The 21835-nt window shown below is 39.9% G+C and overlaps 1 protein-coding gene across 6 annotated transcripts in view; it reads left to right on the top strand.

The window, feature by feature from the left end:
• The window catches only part of MYLK (myosin light chain kinase), a 180148-nt gene that overhangs the window by 28414 nt on the left and 129899 nt on the right, over nucleotides 1-21835 (top strand). For 5 of the 6 annotated variants that reach the window (XM_053404081.1, XM_053404091.1, XM_053404108.1 and 2 more), the window contains one exon: nucleotides 16476-16648. In XM_053404081.1, the coding sequence (XP_053260056.1) occupies nucleotides 16484-16648 (165 nt within the window). In that variant the 5' untranslated portion in view covers nucleotides 16476-16483. Of the gene's footprint in view, nucleotides 1-9353; nucleotides 9444-16475; nucleotides 16649-21835 lie in introns of those variants that run through there. The other variant, XM_053404099.1, reaches the window with a different exon arrangement.

Here is a 21835-nt window from a genome sequence, read left to right as displayed (position 1 = left end):
ATGGTTACAGTGCTTGTAGAAGGCGTTATAGAAAGTGCAAACCCCAAGAGGTGAGTGTGATCACCACCTTGCTTAGAATTTCTCCCTCTGCATGGTTTATCATGCACATCTATGCTTATTGATAGCACTATATTTATATAAATATATCTACAGAAATGCCTTTATATAAATACGTATGTGTACCTCTTACTGGTGTTCTTACATCATATTGGTAAACAATAAGATGATTTTTACTGCAAATTGGCCTCTCAGGGTAACTTTATAGCAATTTGTACTACATCAGTTTAAGCAGGAAACATTAGTAAAGGAAAACAGCCATGCAGTGTAGAAGTGGGGGGGGGGGGGCTTGCGGTAATGGACAAGAAACCAATTTCCCACTGTGACACAGTGATACATATGGTCTCTTCAAAGCCACTTTGATAAATGAATTGCATGAACATCCCTACCATAATGATGTCAGCATGCATACCTGCCTCGGTTCTTATTCTAACCTGTTGACCTAAGTGATCAAAATTAGGAATGCATGACCTTCTTTAGCTCATTTAAACGGGTTTGTCTGGCACTTATATTGCAAGGTAATGAGAGTCCATGGGTCTTGCTATTTTGTGTATCTTCTTTTTCTACTGTCAAGATACAAAAATTTCTTCTGCAAATATCTTTCTCTCAACTATAGTGCAGTTGGTAGGTGGGCAGGCCTTTTTCACTGGGATTCATGGTAACTTTCATTGATTCTTTCATACTTTCCCAGGAGTTCGTCACCTCCATGAAGTATGAGCAGTTAATGATTAATTAGGACAATCAATAGATTAGGTAATGGCTTTGAGGGGGGGAATAAATATTTGGCTGCGACCCTAAACACACTTAGTAGGGAGTAAAACTCAATGACTTTGCTGGGTAAAACATGCATAGGATTGTGCTGTTCATTGATCTAAAAATCAAAATTGTCATATGACATGACAAGGTGGTTCTCTAGTAAATATGCATGTTGATATGGAGATGTGGAGATATGTGGAGACCCAGAGGAATGACAAGCAGTCTTCTCCAACCTGATGCCCTCAAGGTGTTTTGAACTACAGCTCTCATCATCCCTGACCATTGGCCATGTTGGCAGGGGCTGATGGGAGCTGGAGTTCAACAACATCTGGAGTAGGCACCGGGTTGGAGAAGACGTGTCTAGAGGGCAAGTGGGGAGGAGTTGCAGGAAGCGTGGAGCTTTTGCTACGACCAAAAAGATTGAATGGAAATGTTGACAGTTATCTAACATGAAAAAGGGTGTTAGGAAGAAGAGGGGAAAGCTTTTGTTTACTCTTTCTGCTATGGAAAAGGCAACAAGCAAATTGGCTTAAGCTGCGGGACGAAAGGCTCACAGTGGATATTAAACATTTACTTGTCATAAGAGCAGTTTAGTTGTGTGAAAAACAGCCTGAGATAGTTGTAGAATCTTTCACCTTCAAAACTTCAAGGAAGAGCAGGAAGCGACTTAGTGTGTGTCCAGACTCTGCTCACTGTGTCTGTATGTCCAGAGTCCAGTTTATTTATTTAGCAAGATTTATATACCACTTGACTGTTAAAAAACAACCTCTAAGTAGTTTACAAAAAGAATGTAACATTAAAATTAGCAATAAAAACAATTAAAAACAAGAATAAAAAAATCAAAAGAAAATTAAAATCAGCAATAAGTCAAAAAGGGGTTAAAGCACATGTGAACTTTTTTTGCTGCTGCATCACACTGTTTAGGCATGTGGTCTACAAAGAGCCCTAGAGCCTTTTCACATGTACTGCTGGCAAGCCAGATGCCCCCATCTTATATTTATGCAGCTGTTTCTTTCTGCCTAAGTGTAGAACCTTACATTTATCCCAACTGAAATTCATTTTGTTAGTTTTGGCCCAGTTCTCCAATCTGTTAAGGTCATCTTGAATCCCACCTCTGGCATTAGCTTATGGCATTATTGGCCAGTAGGGCAATAGGGCATTGCAAACTTTCCCCTCGTCTGTTAGTATTCCCTGTGTGTGTCTCCAATTATCTCTGCCTCCTTGCTACCTACCCTGCCTTGCAAATAATTCTGGAATATATATGAAAGTCAAAATTACTGCTGTTGCTAAATAAATAAACAAAAATGAAGATGAAATTTCATTTCAAAAATGAAATCTTCTAACAATGCATAACAATGAGCATAACTTTGTTCTGATTGTGGAAACTGGGTTTCTGGGATACAGAATTTTGATTTGGGAGTGAAATGTAGTGAAAACCTAATTGAATAAAGTGAAACAATCCCATTTAAATTGGTTTCACAATCCCAAAAACTCAGACTAGCACTTGTAACCCATCTTTCTGCAGTGGAGTGCGGAAAACCACAGTCACGATTATTTTGTAAAATGTTAAATTTCATCAGTATCAGGGACTTAACTCTGTTCAGCAGCTGTCTAGAAAAGCTTCAGATTGCAAAACCCAAGCATTCCAAATCTATTCCTTGCACTCTTTTATCATCCTTATGTATCTGTATCCCCCACTTTATCAGAACAAAGCTCATCTTATGTGTTGTCTGTCACGTCCAGAATCCAAAATTCTAAAGAACAGAAGAGGCCCTGTTAATGTTGCTTCTGAACAATCTGCCCTGCTACATCTAACCTATGGCTTTACTTGAAACATCTGGACATCGCTTTTGTTGTTTAAAGCCTTTGAGAAGCCCTGCCTTACTTGAATGGTGACCCTTTGGTGAAAAGAATGCACTGGGCCCACAGAATGAAGGAAGGATATAAAACAGATTCAAAACTCTTTGGGGGCCAACCTTGCTAGTTACTTACAACTTGTGAAGTTTAAACTTACTGTACTGACATAAATGGAGTTCTTAATTAGACAGGTGTATTCTTGGCAAAACAGATAACAAATTAACTGAAGTAGAGATGAATTAGGGTGGGTTGATATGGGAGCTTTCAATCTCTGTCCATAGCCAGAAATTGTGTGCTGTTGCTGGTGAACTTGGGTTGAGAAGTCCCTTAAACCCAGCAGGATGGGGATGGGGAGCCCAGTGATAAAAGGATGTAGTATGTGCATCTAGGGGCAGAACCTATGCCTTAATCCAAGGCAGGTTCTTGGGACTACCTGGGCCACCTCCCTCACTGGCTTGCTCCATGCCCTCTTTGTTTGCCTGTAGAGATGTATTGCCCTGGCCCACCCCAGCTACGGAAGGCACATGTCTGATAGTTAAGTCTTTACTGACAAAAGAAGCACTTGTAGCAACTCTTGCAGTGGTTTTAGGGTTAGGGTGGGGAGATTGTCTTATAGAAGGCAAGCTGGCCTACTGTGGGACAGCTGCAAGGGTAATTCTATACACAATTTACACCTATAAGCACAACTCTTGGAACCAAGCCTGTACTGTATACATGTTTATGTGGAGAAACTTGTCCTTGTGAATTGTCTGTCAAACTTGGCAGCATCGTAAGTGCAGCTATTCTAGTGGAGAATGACACTTGGTAGGTGGGTAGCCAGTAGTCACAACCTAGTATGCTTTCTAATGTGGAAACTGGTTACGATGACTTATTTGAAAGGAGGTGAGGGTGGGAGCCTTGCCTTGGTCAAAAAAAGGTGATGATGACCTTGAGCAATTGGTCTTAGATACTATTTCAGTGCTGTGACCCAGTCTCCTGACCTGGTTACCTGCATATAGCTATCAGATGAGCATGACATACCTTAGGCTTAGTTCCAGTGAGATCAGATATAGGTAGAAATGCACTGCCAGCCTTCCAGACGTTGCTCCAGAATGTGTCCATGGGCATCGCAAATTGGTTCCATGTGATCTCTTAAGTCCTATAGAGCAAACGGAAACATCTTTTTGCACAAAGGAACAGATATATGTACCTAAAGGCTATCAACACAGTTAAAGATGCCTTCATTTTTACTTGGGTACCCTAGTGTGATGCTAGAGCTCAGCTTGCCCATGGTTTCCATTTCTTTGAAATGCAGGTTGCAATGCCTTCCCCCTGCATGCTTTCAACTGGCATTGAGAGGTTTAATCCATTATTGTGTGTAAAGGGCTTTAAGGCCCTGGGTTGGGTAGAAAGTGCTATTTAAGAGCTTAGTGGTGCTATTATTAAAGCAGTTTATGGAGCTTACAGTCATTGACTACAAGGCTGAAAACAAGTCTATACTCAGTGGCAAATTTCAGTTTGTTCAAGAAAGACTGGTCCTCCTGCTGTGCTGTTATCTGCCTGGCATTGACTTGTTTTGAATATATGTACCTTACAAGAACTGTTGGAAATGAAATTAGCTCTTTAAACACAGGGAACTTCAAGTTTCTTCAGGAAGCTTCCCCTTTTCTTAAATATAGCTGAGATCACACAATATCCTGACAAAGAATCTTTTCCCAAGATGAACTGGGTAATGGCACATGGAGGTAAGTGCAAGTAGTCATATTGGGTTAATTACAGAATTGCTGTAAGGCTCCAAACTCCAAGTAAAAGATCCTGTGTTGAGGGTTACTTCTCTAAAATCAGATATTCAGACAACATGCAACTGACATTTACGGTAAAATAATTGTTGATTTTTTTAAGGAGTTGGATTATATTTTCTAGGTGGATGCCTTTATAATAAGGAGATTTAGCAAAACTTAGGTTGTTCCTGCTTTGTGAGTTTTCTCTACAATAATGAAAAATGGCAGTGAGATGCTTGCAGTTGCAGACATTACATGTCTGTACACAACAACTGGGCTTAACATAGTGCAGTTGGAATTTAAATGTTCTCAGTTTGCGCACACACACACACACACACACACACACACACACACACACACACACCCAGCTGTCAGGACAGAACTATATGGAAAGGCAACAAATCCGAGCATGTAGACATTAATATATCCCAATCCTTGGAGGGAGAAGAAGCAGGAGATGCATTTTTTATAGCAACATGGGTGAGGAGAGTAGAATCCTCCCTGAAATGTTTCATGCACAGCTTTAGTACAGGAAGTGTTTTTGGTTGGGAGAAAAGAGAGTGTGCCTGTGGAGAGGTAAAGAGTCTTTGGGCAGTTTTACCCTTTTCACTCCTATCCTTTATTGCATCTGCATGTGTACTCACTGTGAAACCAGCTGGCCTGTCCACTGGAGAATTTGGTTTGTCACATACTTTGGGACTCATGCAGCCCTGCAAATGTCCAGTCTGTCTAGGGAAGGCAGCTGATGAAGAGGATCCCTGCACCTTTAACAGTGGGTCGTGCAAGCTACACCTGCTGAAATGGCAGTATATTAGTTAAAGGTGTAGGAGTCCTGACCTCTGGCCACCCTAAGTGTCTACAACACATAGCATTATTTTTGAGCCAAAGAGCCTTAAGTTCAGATATTTTGTTTAGCGAGGCATCTTTTTGTTGTTGTTGTTGCTTTCTTCAAAGGGACTTCCAGAGGTGTGATTTCCTTAGTAATCTCAGTGTTTTTTTGCGTTTAACCAATATGTTGATTGAGACACATGCTAGGCATCCAAAGCATATCTGCCCAAGAGACTAAAGCTAGTTTCATATTCATTCCCTTGTCCTAGGAAACTTCGCATTTCACTCAGCTAACAATTTCCAGTAGACTTTGGGAGAGACTCTGATGGTTAAAGAGATATAAAACTGGTGTTTGATGGTTTTATATGCCTGTACAAGTCAGGTCAACTGTGCTGCTTGCTTTTAGTTCATTTCTACCATTCTAGCAATAGCTCCCAAACTGCTGTCATGACAGGTACTATTTCTTTAAGATATTGCCTATTTTACTACCAGGTTTTCAGCTACTATGCTGAGGAACCTATGGCTCAATTCTCCACACATTTACTTGGAATAGGTTCTCCAGGGCTTACTTCAAAATAAGTGTGAGTGGAATTGCCACTTAGAAAACATGTACCTGATGGAGGAGAAATTCAATTTGTTTCCATTCAAAGGCAAGGCTAACCTAATTCATACCCTGAAACACAGCCATCTTTTGAAATTCACACTTCTTTGAATTTTGCAATGCAGTTCTCCGGCGAAGCAATATGTACAGAAATGCTTATAATTGCCGTAAAGTGTGCATATATTAGTGGAAATAATATACAAAATTGTATTAAATTAGGGGAAATTGTTTTGCAAAAATGTGATATCAGGGCAAATTGCATAGAAAAATGTGTATTAGGGGAAACTCATACTAAAATGCTAATAAATTTTCGTGAGGATTTTTTTTTTAATGCAAAGACTGAAAAATAAGATAACCTGAAATTGAGATTCTCCCACTCTCGCTTTATAGTTAATCACACTTACTTTTGAGAAATCATGCACCTTGCTTAGTCCAGAAGCACCCTAAACCTCAGTTTCTGGTCTGTAAAAATGAGAATGACAGTAATCTACCATAATGGTAGCAAGATAGCTGCTGTAACCAACACGCAGAAATTAATGCACTGAAGGAATGTTGCCTATTTTCCATCCCATCTCAAATGACATCTAACTTTGTGGTGAGACAAAGGGAACCAATGCAAAGTTTCCCACGTTCCTGCATGAAACTCAGGTGTTTGCTTGGGAAAGACTGCATGAAGGGAGGCAGTCTGGAACTGGTAAATGGTATTGGGAGAAGGAGGACTGAAGCTACACAGAACCAAAACCAGCAGTGTGTATTCAATGGGCCTTTCCTTAGTTAAGAATAAATGCTATGTATTATAAGATGGGACATCCGGCATAATCACTAAGACTTAAATTGCCCTGTAACATCTACAGATTGTTTCCTCCTTCTGTCATGGTGTAGAATCATAACATATGTTTCTGATGCAGCTGGAGTATTTGCCACCACAAATGCCTATGACTCCCTCCTCACTTCCCTCTGGATTCTTGTGTTCTGCTTACCATATGGATCTCCCACTTGTTTCAATTTCCACTCTGCTTTTATAAAATAGCTCTTGAGTATAGAAGATTGCCTTAAAAATGTGCAGTGTGCTTCACATTTTATCTGCTCTTTTAAAAAATATTTTAAAGCTAACAGCTGTACTTTTTTCCTCCTCTTTGGTCAATACTTGATTTGCTACTTCCTAATCTACTGTTTCAGATTAGGCATGCAAGGTTGTCCTGGTTTAAAATTCATTTACAGTACTATTCAGCTGGGTAGTATTCAGCTAAAGGCTCACGCCCACTTACTTTTTGCCCTGTGCTTCCCAGGCACAGGCCCACACTTTCCCAGTCCTTGTCCAAGAGCTTTTTTTCTTTTTGCCCTGCCACTTTCCCCAGGAAACCCAATCTGCACCACTGAATTGGAGCAAACAGCCATTCAGGTTTTCTGTGACTTGCTGTTTGCTTTCATGGGGGAAGTGGCGGGGAAAAGAAAAGTGCTTGGACACAGACATGGAAAGGCCAGACCTGTGCCTAGAAACATGGAGCAAAGTTAAGTGTGGATGAGCCCTAAGTGTTATTTGGAATAGACCCATTGAAATGAATGAACATGACTAAGTAGGCCCAATAATTTCAGTGGACCTACTTTGCCCTATATGTAGAACTCAGTGGTTTAATCAACATTAATACATCCATGTAATTTGCACTTAAAAATCCAGCAATATCTTAACCACTTCAGACTTGGCAGAGAGATATTAATAGTGGAGTTCTTATGCATGTCATTGTCTACTCAGAAGTAAGTCCTTGAGTTCAATAAAACTTACTCCCAGGGAATACAATTACAACATAAGATTGAGCAAGAAAATACATTCTTTAGGAAGCCATGGGCAGTGTAGCCACACCTGCCACGGTTTCCAGTTAGAAAAACAGAGAATGAGTTCTGTTGCTCTTCAGCCCCATTGGGTATAACCACCTTTGTTTACCTACATTTATTTTCTTTTTTAAAAAAGTCTGTGCATGTGCAGCCATGTTAAAAAATGGTATCTAAAATTGAAAATTGGAGATGAAAAGAGTGGTGGCGCCTGATAGACTTGGCACAAGGCTACTTTTAAAATCAGCTGTGTCTCTGCCAAAGCACGGAATTGACAGGTATGTATAGCTGCATTCCTAGACTACAACTCTGCTCTCTGAAGAGTGATGGGGTCTGTGCACGAGACCACTAGATTCTTAGAAAGATTATAATACAGTGCATACATCTGTATGTATAATGGTCGATTCCTAACAAGGGCCCTGAAATTGCACCAAAGACTACTTAACTTGCTTCATTCTGAGTTTTTACAAACATGGATGAAAACATGCTTTCAAGGCCCTTCCTACAACTTTTATTGTTACTTGTCAGCTATATAATTCCTTTATTTTTTTTGAAAAATAAATAAATATGTATTTCCACAAGGCTGTCACCGTAACACTGGCAGGATGTGTTATGGCGTTGCACCTTCCTTACAGACATGTTACTCGAAAGCAAGTTGTAAATTCTTCTGCTATAGCTCCATAAAAACCTCTGAAGTGCTTAATAGTGTTGCAACTTGGAGATTCTTCCTATCCCTCTAAATCTATGTATGAATCTGGCATGTTGAAGAGCTGAGGAAAAATAATTGAGAGATTGTTGTGTCCCTTGATTCAGCAGCAGTTATAAATCTCCAGGTTATAGCTAGCAACTCTAGTAGTAAATGTTCTTAATGACATTTTATATTGCAGTCCAGAGGGAGGGAAAGAAGGTGGCTTTCTTGAGGTTGCACTGTAATAAACCACACAAGTTTTGCGAGGGGAGCCTTTCCTTGTTACTAATCCTAGTAGAGCTGTACAAAATAGAGCTTAGGCGGACAATGCACCAGGTGGCAGTCATTTGACCTTACCTAAAGTAGTGCAACACTTAATTGTTCGGCTGATTAGCATAAAGAAGTGTGCTAAGAAGGGATTGCGGCAGAGAGAAGATGGGTGTTTGGTATGCCTCAAAAGAGAGTCTGGAATCATTTACAATGTGTACTATCGGGGTACTTTTTATGAGGCAAATGTTTAAAAGTGCATCTTTTAAGAATGATATATTTACTGGCAATCCAAATTGGGGAACGGATGCTGCTTTAAGAGTCAGAGGGTGGAGTGTCAGATTAGTAGAGATGGCACACACATGAGGCAGAATGAAGTGCCCACCTCAGATGGCAGAAGTGCAAAGGCATCGCTCCACCACCAAGGGGGAGATGTGCGGTGTTGCCGTTCGTCTTCCCTACCCATGGGCAGAGAAGCCTAGTGGGCAGCAATGCTCTGAGGGGCACCCTGACTCCCATCAAGCTCAGCAAGAACTGGGGTGTGACTGTCAGAAGTGGGGGGATGCAGTGGGGGAGCAGAAGGCAGCATTTCCTGTTTTGCCTTTGGTAGCTAAATGGGATGGGCCACCCCTCTAGATATCTTCTAATCTCAGAGCACTTGATTCCTTTGTGCTCTGCAGCTGAGCAGATTACGCTGGCTCTCTCAATAAGCCAAGGCAAGCTAAGGCTCCTCCTGTACCCTTACAGTTGTGTGGAAGTGGGAAATTTTTGAAAGCTGCATGCAGCTTGTCATACAGAGGTGAGTGAAGCTAAATCAGCTGAAATGCATTTGTCTTTCCCATTGTTAAAGGTAGGAGGTATTCTTGTCCCTTTTGCAACTAGTCATCCTACCTTGTGGGTGTAAAGTAACCCGGATAATAAAATTTCTAGCAACATTTTTGCTGAGTTTTCTAATATATGTTTGGGCCAAGCAGGGACTTACTGAATTTTGTTATCAACATTTTAAAATGTGAAATACAGTAGTTCCATATATACAAGCAACAACCAGTGTGTTTTTCTTTCCCATTATTAAGGAACAATACAAAACAGCAGCAAAAATCCACATTGCAGTGCTGTGGAATGAAGTATAATAATGATAGTAATTATAATAATTATAATAATAATAAATAATAAATTTAAGCTGTAAACACTGGCTGCATCTAAGTTCCGTCTTTCCCTTCTTTTTCTGACTGGGGCAAAGGAAACCTAATGTAATCAAACAGCTATGTAGGAAGCCGACGGTACATATTTACCTCCTGCCACAAATTTATGGTGAGAGCAGCTAGTTATGACTTAATCTTTTCGTTTCCTGCCTTTATTTCTGCATGTAGAGAGGCAGAAAGCAAGGGGAGGCTGTGAAGGCAGTGGGGCTGGGCTGCAGTTTCCTGACAGAAAATGCTTGAAATGTGCTCAGCTTGTCTCAGTATTAGGAAGATTATGGCGCATAGTGTGAGAATTTGTAAGGATCTGTGTTCTTTTTAGAAAGGATTATGTTGTGCACCTGTATTTTTTATCTTTTTGTGTGGATGTTACGCCATATTCAGCATTGTAATTATAGTTAATGTAGTTTTTGCTTGAAGACAGGGTTATCTAAAGAGCTGCTGTGAGGGAATAATCTGCTATTTAAAGAATGTCTAGTTCAGGGGTTGTCAGTCTGTTTGGAACAGTGGGCGTATTATGAATATTGTGAAGGTGGGAGCGCTTGTCCCAAAATAGCTGCTTTGGAGTGGGAGTTATGGCCACACAAACAAACAACACCCGCAACAACCGTATGCTTGTGATGGTCTCTCATCCTGGAGACCATTAATCAAATTAAGACAGGCAGGAGAAACAGCCAACCAGGGAAGAATGTGGATGGCAAATAGAAAATTGGAAGTTTTGCTGGCAGATAGGGCCTGGCTACGGAAGTAGCTAGGTATGCTTAGAGATTTGGTAGGCAGGATAAACCTGTTTAATTTTCCTGAGGAAAAGATCCCCAAAAGGGGATAGAGGTGCTTTTACAGGAAGAGTAAAAGTGGAAAGCCCCATTCTAGGAGGAGATAATTTTGATAGAAACACTTCTGTTGTGGGTAATTAAAAGTAAAGTTCTTCTTTCAACCTGAAACAGCATTTTTGACAGAAAATAAGTACTGTGCCTTTAATTGTTACACTTCCATGCTTTTTATCCCTCTTTGAGTGCTACTTAATAAAAGTACAGTTTTCATTTCCATCATGCCCAGCTTTAGTTTGCACCTAGGTGAGGGAATAAGTCGCCACAGGGAGCTTCACTATCAAGAGTCCTTGTGGGTTTATATTTTACCTTAACACATGTAGAGAATCCCTGAATTCTTTGTTGTTTTAGGCAGGGAATGGCCAAGATTAAATCAACCCAGTCATGTTGCCCTGCTCCCATCGTCACTATGCTTACTAAAGGAGGTCAGCTACATTTTTCTTTCTGGTCCTGATTGTGGATATCATACAGTGTTGATTTTACACATCTACACCCATTGATGTTGTTGCTTCTAATTGCAATAGGGAACATTTCTCAATACCAGGAAAAATATACAAGGTGGTCACACCACACTCACTCTCGTTTCACAGAAATTGCTTATATTGCCCTGTAACTTCATTTCAAGCAGGCCTGGAGTCTTGCTTTCAACAAAAATGGTTTAAGAGTGCCAATTGTGGATTCATAATTAAATTTTGAGCAAGTCTACCACATATGTAAATCTGTGCCAGGGATTAAGCAACCTCTCTACCATAATGGTGGAGTAATGTACTGATGGTACATTATGTGTACAGGCATAATGTACCATCAGTGCTAGAAACTGAGATATGAAAGCTAGAAGCTAAATGGCACCTTAAATGTAAGTTATGGGCACTGCAACCGAGTAACTAAACACACTTTTTAAAAAAGGAATACAAAGCTGAAAATGAATGAACTGCAGCTAAAATGTTTGTTAATTTTTCACATGGTCTAGTCCTCATCTGAAGACTACAAAACTGCGGCTGGAAGTGGGGAGCCAGAAAAATGTACTCCTTTCCTTCCAGCAGTGCCAGTTTTAATCTGAAATCTTAGGCATAGTACTGCGCCCAGAGCTCAGAAACTGCTCACATTAATGAAATTCCCTGTTATGAAGCGTGGCTAAAACAATGGGAGTTTCGAACGTTGTGTATCATCTGTAGACAACCTTTATCATACCTTCTTGAATTTGTTTAGATGCTGTAATGATTAGGTTTATTCCAGTAAGCTTTCCAAACATCATCTTCAAATTCTATGTTCAAATCAGTTTTCCATACCTGTTGGAGGTTAAACATACCGTCTCCATCTATATCAAATACCGAGTAGATAGGGGGTCAGATGCTTTTAAACTAGATTTTCTGAAGCAGTTTACTCTTGGTATTGTTTGTAAGGATTTTCTTTATTTTAAAGGCTAGTACCCATGTTACATTTCCCAATTTATGACCCTTCCACGTTAGAACTCCAGGTGACCCTACATGGGGTCCCAGCTAAGTTGTTCAGACTGCTTAGCTTCACTATGACTGCAGCATCATGTGCCTTGGACATGCATTAAGAGACTGTGCCCTGGTTTTAGTAACTCTGCTGTAACTACTGCAAATATGAATGTTCTGGACTGGTGATGTACATTTAAAGTTTCCCTTGAGAATTGCCTGCTTCAGAACTGTAGGCATTACTTTAGTAGAGTGGTACTTCAGGTTAAGTACTTAACCTGTACTTCTGAAGCAAAGTTCTTAACCTGAAGCACTATTTCTGGGTTAGCAGAGTCTGTAACCTGAAGCGTATGTAACCCGAAGTACCATTGTACAGTGGTACCTCGGGTTAAGTACTTACTTCGTTCTGGAGGTCCCTTCTTAACCTGAAACTGTTCTTAACCTGAAGCACCACTTTAGCTAATGGGGCCTCCTGCTTCTGCCGCGCCACTGGAACACGATTTCTGTTCTTATCCTGAAGCAAAGTTCTTAACCTGAAGCGTATGTAACCTGAAGCATATGTAACCCGAGGTACCACTGTAGCACATTTGAATCCCTTATTTGGGATTTCTGACACCTTTTCCCTTACCAAAAGCAGCCATAGCAGAGGAGATCTAACTCTTCCGCCCCATACCATTTTCTTTCTGAAAATCAACCCCTCCCCCAGCTGCTGTTTATATCATTATTAAAATAACATCTATTTTGGCCAGTGAGGAGTAATTGTTCCTGATTTAAGACTACAAAATAGGAATAGTAGGAATAATAGCATAGTATAGAACTGTGGGGTCTCTTCAATTAATAAAGAAAACAGATTAGCATTCCTTAAAAAGAAAAGAGGAACTGGAATATGAGACATGAGGCCTTTGGCAATTCTCCATCTCACTTTACATCCGCCGTGATGGATATGCTGTCATGAAAGTGACTGCATTACATATTTGGGGATGGCTAAACCTTGGAATATGATTTCTTAAGAAAAACAGACTTGGCAGAGTGGAAGACTGGAATATAAGCCTTCTCATGTGAAGTTCCACTCACCCTCTTACTTTAAAATTATGGACATGAATATGCATTACAGAAGACTCCAGAGTTTCTATCCACTAAAAGACACCTATATGCTGTATTACTGATATTTCATCCATTGAAGGTCCTAGGGTGCTATTCTTATAGGGTGCAGGTAGGCCTATGGATAGGGATGCGGGTGGCGCTGTGGGTTAAACCACAGAGCCTAGGACTTGCCGATTGGAAGGTTGACAGTTTGAATCCCCGCGGCAGGGTGAGCTCCCATTGCTCGGTCCCTGCTCCTGCGAAACTAGCAGTTCAAAAGCACGAAGTTCAAGTAGATAAATAGGTACTGCTCTGGCGGGAAGGTAAACGGTGTTTCTGTGCGCTGCTCTGGTTCGCCAGAAGTGGCTTAGTCATGCTGGCCACATGACCTGGAAGCTGTATGCCGGCTCCCTTGGCCAATAAAGCGAGATTAGCACCGCAACCCCAGAGTCGGCTACAACTGGACCTAATGGTCAGTGGTCCCTTTACCTTTACCTTTAGGCTTATGGATGAAAATATTTTTCTTTCTCAGGTGTGGGTAATGCACTGAATTTTTCAGTTAGCAGCTGGTGGGTAGAGGGTAGCAATCTTTTACCTAGATTTCAGAGCACTCATGGAGAACTTGAAAATGGAATCCAGGTGCCTTTATGCATTCCTTCCTGTAAGCCAGATTCTATCCCATTCCGGCATTCCAGCCTTTAGCATGCTTGTCCTCACCCTAGTGTCACCTCTGTAATAACTTAGCATTAACAACCTGTGGTTGTAGAGCCCCTGGCATTCCTCATGACAAAGCATGCGATAGCTTGGATAAAAGCATTGGAGCTATAGTTGTGTGTGTGCACATTCAGATAGGGGGAAACAGAGGCTCTGATTGCTCAGCTGCAAGGTTCTCTAGGTTTTGTGACTGCACAGGGCAGAATAGACTAGGTAATGTTTAGTAATTGTACTGTGACTTTTGAAAACAATTATATGTGTGAAAAAATCAAAGTGGATTGTCTACTTTTCTTGGGACAGTCTCATGAATGGGATCCAACTGTGATCTCAGACTTTTATTTTACTGGAAAAACAAGAAGGGAAATTAATTTCTTGACTTAAGGTCCACATTTTTCCTCCCTGTGAACTAGTGCTTTTGTCCTTTCCCTAATAAATTGATAATTGCCTAAAAGTTCTTGATGATTATTTTTTGTGTTCATGGCTATTGCCTTATAAATGTCAGCAGATGAGGACAGAGGTGTCGCTTGCTGTTTCACATACATTTCTGAAAGTATTGGACATGTAGCATGCCAGAGACCCCCACCTTTTCTTTTAATCGTTACATAAGTCTTGTCCATTAAAAATTCATCTCTTACCCATTTTAATGACGTTGTACAGTACTGAGGTAGAAAACATTTTTCAGCTCAAGGTTCCCATTCCCTTGTGGGAAACCTTCAAAGGGCCAAAACTGACAAAATTGGATGAAGCAATGAACATAAATGTTAAATTTGTACAGTAAGCTAATCTGTATACTCTCACACAAATACTTCTAACTTCCAAGCAAGCAGGCAGGCAGGCAAGCAAGCAAGCAGAGTTATCAAAGTTCAAGGACACATTTGAGTTAGGCAAAAACACACTGGAACAAGGCAGGGCTTGAGGGAGGTGGTAGCCTTGGGAGAGCTCTGAGGGCTAGGTAGAGAGGCCTCAGGGGGCTAGATTTGGCCCCCATCCTTGATGTTGACGTTCAGTACACCCGGTGTCACCTGGATAAGGCCACATTCACACATATATTTAAAACACTGATACCATTTTTAAAAAGTTATGGTTTCCACCAAAGAATTCTGGGAATTGAAGTTTGTTAATGGTGCTGTGGCCCCTATCCCCCTCACAGAGCTACAGTTCCCAGATTCCTTGTGAAGAGGGAGTGATCGTTAATCCACTCTGAGAATCATGAAAGAAGTTGCTAGAGGCACTTGGGGCAGTGGCCATTACATACCTGAATATAAAAAGTGTGTCTGCTTTGCTGGCAGGTAGATATCCAGCTGCTTAGTAACCCAGGTGGCCAAAAAGCTTAATTTGTGTGGTATTGCATGTTTTAAACATTTTAACCTCTGTTTTCCTTTTTTAAAAGAGATTCCTCCTGCTCTTACTGTGGAGAAAATCTTCATCAAAAAATATTTTAGCAGCCTTTCTTCTAGTAGGCCTAGATTCCCCTGCTTGCAAAAGGCAAGAGAGCCTTGAAGTCAGTGCAGGATTTAAGAATTGCATTACTAAAATTTGGAAATAGCTGCTGCAAGACACTTGAGGGACCAACAAGTAGATGCAGTGACTGAATGAGACTGAGAGCAACAAGAATAAAAAGCAAGTCAGAGCATGGTTCAGTGGGGTCTAGAATTCATATTGTTGATGAGTGGTGCCACAGCAAGGCAAAAGCTGTATTTGATTGTGTGGAGATTTATAAGGGGATTCAGTGGCTGGTATAGGATCACTATGACTTTGACCTAGCAGACATTAAAAATCACAGAGAAAAAATAATCTGCAGCTTTCCAAATGCAGCTGCATAGTTGTTTCTGAAATTCCTTTTCTGATGATTTGCCATCACATTTTGTGAAATCAGTTTGTATAATCAGTGAAAAGAAAAGGCACAACCACTGTAGGCATAATTCTAGGCTTTTGGTTCATTTCCCTTCCCCATTGTGAGGCTTGCTGTTGCAAAATTGTTTATAGTACAGTTAATTCTTGTCTGTCCTGTCCTGGAAAAGCCATATAAATGGAGACAGTCCATCTTTAAAACCACACTTTTCGTCTAGACGATTGTATTTATTTATTACTGATGCAAGTAGTTTTCAGGTTGCTGGATTCCCCTCCACCCCTTTCCCATTAAGCTCTTGTGGTTATTATTTCATAGTTGGTCTAGCTTCGTTATTCCTCCAGTTTTTCACACACAAGGAGGGATCAATTATTTTATGTGTTCGGTTTCTTTTTTAAAAAATTCTCATTGTTCTTGCAGCCAAGGGGTTTCCAGAGTAACGGTGTCATTTTCCTATAGGTTTAATGTCTTCTTATTGGGCATAATCCTGCAAAAGTTGAGCACGTTTAATTTGCACTGATTTGGATGAAAGAGATTTAACACTTCAGTGTTCTGAGAAACAATTGCCTGTTTTCAGCTTTTATCCTACTTGCTTCTCCCTCTGAAATAAATAAGACTTGGGTATTTAATTTAATTTTCTCTGTGCTTTGACAGTGCCCCTATAGAAGTAATAACTGACATTTGTACTTCCTTGTTTTTCATCTGCTTTTAAAGCTCTTAACATGGGGGATGTGAAACTGGTAACGACTACTAGGATCTCCAAAGCCACCTTGACCCTGGACCACTCCTCTCTAAAGTCTCCTGCTCCAACAGAAGCACCGGCATTTACTTTACCCCCAAGGAATATCCGGGTGCCACTTGGAAGCACGGCCAGGTTTGAAGGAAAGGTAAGGCAAGCTTTCTGGGTGGGTGCTTGGGGCAAAGGGGGACAAGAAAGTATCCCAAGTTGAACTCAGGAACATGGAGGGACATGTTCACAGCAGGAAAAAAGTACTCAGCAGGAGTACTATTCACCAGTGTTGTGCACTTGAGAAATTGGAAAACAGCCATTCTGAATTAATCATTTACCTGGCAAGAGCCTTTGGTGCACAATCTCAAATGACCTAAAGGTGTCTCTTCCTTGAATTAAATATATGTGTAAAAAATAATATGATTGTCTACAATCTGTTATGAGCAGCTCAAAATGAGCCCCACAAGTATGTGAAATAGTAGGATGTTCACTATATGGTACTTTAATGTTTACGTTTGTATCCCATCCTTCTTCCATTGAGCTCAAGGTGGCATCCACAAATGTGCATTACCTACACCTACACTATAATAAGCATTTGAGGTAGGGTGGGCTCAGATAGGGTATTCCTAGCTAGAGTCCAGAGTGATAACTACTACACTACTGTTTGCCCACGTGTGATTGTCAGCTGATCCTATCACTGAGTATTATGCTTTGCATTCCTGTTCTTTGAAAATATATGTACCAGCATATTTTGCCATATGAGGGTTTGTCATCATGGGTAATTTACTACTATACAAGTTTCATTCTCTGCTTTTGTAGACTGAAAACATGTAGGTTCAGACAGCGACTGGTCCAGTGTCATCCAGTGAACTTCATGGCTAATCAGAGGCCAACTTAAATTTGTTTTAAAATACCTGTCTGAAACTACTAGCAATGCAGCTTTTCCCACTGATGATATTCCCTATAAAAGTTACACAACCTGTCCATGATATGTAGAGATGGAGTCATTATTTTACATTTTGGATTTTTTTGTTTCAGTGGGTTTTGCAATCACACCTTTGCATCTGCAATCACACTGTGTATGTGCTGTTCAAAACAACATCTCTTTCAATATTGCAGCAGCAGCAACAACAGAGAAGTTCCTTTTAATAACTGGCTGCGGACCACTTGAATGGGGTATATATTTCAACTAAGAGCTCTAGTTGCATGCATTTCCCCTGGGCTATACTTTGGCAGGTTCTACTGTTAATAAATGTGCCCTGTTTCAGTTTGCCACAGATGCTTCTACACTTGAAGACGAAGAGTGCTTCTACACTTGAAGACTTGAAGACTAGATACTATTCTATAAGAACAGTATCTATTCCAGAATTATGTTTCAGAAAGTCTGAATAAAATATATTCTACTTTGGGGGGGGGCAATTTCCACCAACACTTTGCTTTTCAAGCAAGCTGCAGCTGTTATTTCCTGCTAAAATACTAGCTCAAACTGTGTTGTATCCAACCAAATCATTGCAGGAGCCCAATGACTTTCACCAGCACAACCTAAGTTCCTTTCCTACTCTCTATATGCCCCTATACACCCCCCCATCAGCTGTAGGAGTTCCCCAACCTGTTCTGCTTTGTGAGCGGAAGTTGTTTCGCTTGTACAATGGCCTATTGGATTCACTCCTCTGATAAGTATGTGGAAATTAGTCCCATTTGACATTAATGGAATGTCTTCCAAATAATTTGTTTCCACTTTATTGAATGAAGGTCTGGGGTTTTCCATATTTACTATTATTTATTTGATGATTGCTGTTCTTCAGGTAAAACTTCTCAGGGCTGCTAAGAATTTTAAAACAGTAAGTCCATAAAACACTGGGTTGTATCTAGAGCTGTGCAAATAGAAGACAAACTCATGCAGTGGATTTTCGTCCTTCCCCCTTCTGCAGCTTCCTGAATTCCCCACAAACGCCTCTTCATATGGTTGTGTGGGGAGGGACCTACCAAACATTGTGTCATCCAGTGCTCAAAATGGGAGGGGGAAATTACTTAAAATGGGGGGGGGGTTCCCCACTAGCTCCATTGTTTGGTAGCCCTTGCTAACTCTTGAGCAAGGTTAGATATCTTTGACTACTTAAAGTGGTCTAATAATGCTTCAAATGTATAGATCATCTATAATGAAATGAAAAGGTATTTAAATACACTTTCCTGAAGAAACCAGAGGCCTTTCTCCTGGGCATAGTTGGCCAATTGGTGCCAAAGAAGGATAGACCTTTCTTTATGTACGCTACAGCAGCAGCAAGAATACTCATCGCAAAGCATTGGAAGACACAAGACTTACCCACTCTGGAAGAATGGCAGATGCAAGTAATGGACTACATGGAAATGGCGGAAATGACTGGCAGAATCCGAGACCAGGGAGAAGAGTTGTTGGAAGAAGATTGGAGGAAATTTAAAATTTATTTACAGAAAAATTGTAAAATGTTTGAATGTTGATGACATTGAAATGAAATGAAGGGGTTCTAGCAACAAGGTAAAATGTAAGATTGGATTGATAATAGATGAAAATTTGAAGCGATATTATGTGAGGAAAAACAATTAAGGATAAATTAATAGGATATGAATTTGCTGAACCAACTTTTTAAAAGGGATACAAAAAAGGGAGGCGTGAGGAAGTCAGGAAAATAAGTTAATCAAAGATGAGAAACTAAAAAAGAGGGATTTTTGTGGTTTTTTGTGTACTTTTTTTTCTTCTTTTTCTTTTTTATGTTAAATGTTTGTATTTTTGTATTTTGTAACTTTGTATTTTTGTGTTTTTATATTTTTCTTGTGTTTTTACTTTTTTCTGTTTGTTGTTCTGGAATTTTTTATTCTTAAAACTTAATAAAATATTATTATTAAAAAAAAATAATGCTTCAAAGGTATAATGCAGATGGGATGTGCAGTAACAGATCAGCACAAAGGCTTCAAGCCCAGATCTTTGCTTGCTCTATTGGATTTCTGTTTATGTGGACAATTTTTTAAAAAACATAACTTGCTCTCTGTATGCTATTTGCTTACTCTGCCTGTATGGAAAGACCAGGTGTGACTATGTCTAAGGTGGGATTTTGACTTGGGATTGCCACATTTGACCAAGTTTGTTTTTAATTTGATTGATAGCATTTACTGAAGTGTAGCTGTTATGGTACCTATAGCTATATAAAGTTTTCTATCAGAAAAATAAGGAGCAGATGCTTTGATGGATGGTTGCTGATACTTGGCTTAATCACACAATATAAATATTAAACTCTACTTGGGCTAAAACAAAAATGGCTAGACAGGAGATTTTCTTCAAAGAACTCTTCCGTACTGGAATTTATGTTATCAGAAAGAACAAACATTTTGAGACTCCAAGGCAGGATATAAAGTTGATATTGTAAAGATCTTATATTCTCATTTTAAAAAACCTGATAAAAATCCCACAGAATCAGATCTCTGTTATTTTTCCCAGTGTACAGTATATGACAAAATAATTTGCATGGAAGCAGAACTTGAAAGAGAAGAAAAATGCAGAAGTTAAAGAAAGTGACCTCATAAATTCAGGGCAACTGAAGTAGAGGTGAAAAACAAAATACTGTGTATCTTTTTAAAAAAGCAAAAACCTACAATCTTTCTGATAACATGGATAGTTTCTTTTTAAAGCAAGATGTGTAGTGCTTCCTCTTTAAGAAATTTCTCTATGAATTTACTAACAATAAAAGGAAATGTTTTGTGTTATTCCATGTAGAACATGATGTTGTCTCTCCCTAAATCCTGGCCCCTGGGGGGGGGGAGTTATTGTTTTCATTTGTTACTACGTTATTTTTGTGTTTCTATATTGTAAACCGTCCTGTTATCCTAGGATGAAGGGCAGTATAGAAATTTAAATAATAATAATATGCTTCTGAGCTCTTTGTAACTGTGCAGAATAAGGAAGGGGGAAGCTCATGACCCTGAGGTTCATGCATGTAATGCTAAACCACAGTTTAGTGTTACATACAAATTAGATCAGTGCATATGAAAGTGCAAAAATGACCTCCACAAGAGACACAAGGTTTTTAGCTATGGCCTGTCTGCTTCCTTGATATTGGGAAATACTTATTGCTGATATTTTAGATGACAGAACCATGGTAAATTGCCTTATGGAAGTCCAGTACAGTAGTACCTTGGTTTACAAACTTAATCTGTTTCGGAAGTCCATTCTTAAACCAAAGTGTTCTTAAACCAAGGTGTTCTTTCCCATAGCAGCGGGGGACTCAGTTTACAAATAGAAAACACTCAACAGGAAGCGGAACATGTTCACGAACCAAACACCTACTTCGGGGTTTGCAGTGTTCTTAATCCAAGTTGTTCCTAAACTAAGCTGTTCTTAAACCAAGGTGCCACTGTATCATCTTCTTTAAACTACTGTTGCCAGTAATAAGTTTGGCTTTATAAAAGCAGAAATAAGGAGCATTAAATAAATGTGAAGGTGTGAATGTAGGGATGCCAGCTAGCCACTGTTTTACTGGTCCAGCTACCTCACAATGACAGGTACTTTTTAAAAGAACTGGTTGCAGACATTTCAAAAAAAAATTATTTAAAAATCTGACTGCTTGCTTCCAGCTTTGAGTGGGCAGCAGACCAATGCCCTATAGAAATTACAACTCTAGTGGATTTTTAAAAGATTACTGTATAGACAACGTGCATTCGGTCCAAGGAAAGAGAAATTTAAACCTTGTAGTTTCAAGGGAAGTACTGCAAAAAAAAAAAAAGCCAAGAAAATGACCACTAGTCCATAGTGTCTAGAAGCGAGAACTGGGTCTGACTATATTCCAGGTAAAACATTTTGAAAGAGTCTTTAAATCAGCAGAAGAAAATTGTGTGTGTGTGTGTGTGTGTGTGTGTGTGTGTGTGTGTGTAATATTGCTTTAGAATGGGCCTGTGAAAGGCACCATTCTTTAGAATTTACAAGTGCAGCCTGCTACAAAGTTTTCTATTTTCTCCTTTAATGATCCATCGGTGTTCTGTTCCCAGTCATCACCACTTGGCGAAGTGAGATCACTATTAGCTATTTTTCCTAAAGGTTTTTGTACTTTTGAAAACCTTGATGTGCCCTGAAGCTTGACGGTACCTTCTTCTTTCTTGTGGGTTGTGTTTTGTTGGCTACACAAACAACGGCACACGCAGCTGAACATTGGAAATAGAGGCATTCTGATCTATGTTTGTGCTCTCTGGCATGGCTGATAGCTTTAACTCCCTCTAAATCAGTAGGCTGTTGAGAACTTGATGCTAACCAGAACAAAGCTATCTTTGCAATACAAGCATTCTTTTGAAGTGTATCAGGAAATGGGAAACCTTACAC

This window comes from Podarcis raffonei, chromosome 1, assembly GCF_027172205.1.
Source record: "Podarcis raffonei isolate rPodRaf1 chromosome 1, rPodRaf1.pri, whole genome shotgun sequence".
In the NCBI taxonomy this organism is placed as follows: Eukaryota; Metazoa; Chordata; class Lepidosauria; order Squamata; family Lacertidae; genus Podarcis; species Podarcis raffonei.
Note: the sequence above shows the minus strand (reverse complement) of the source record. Positions and strands in the feature narration are given on the sequence as shown.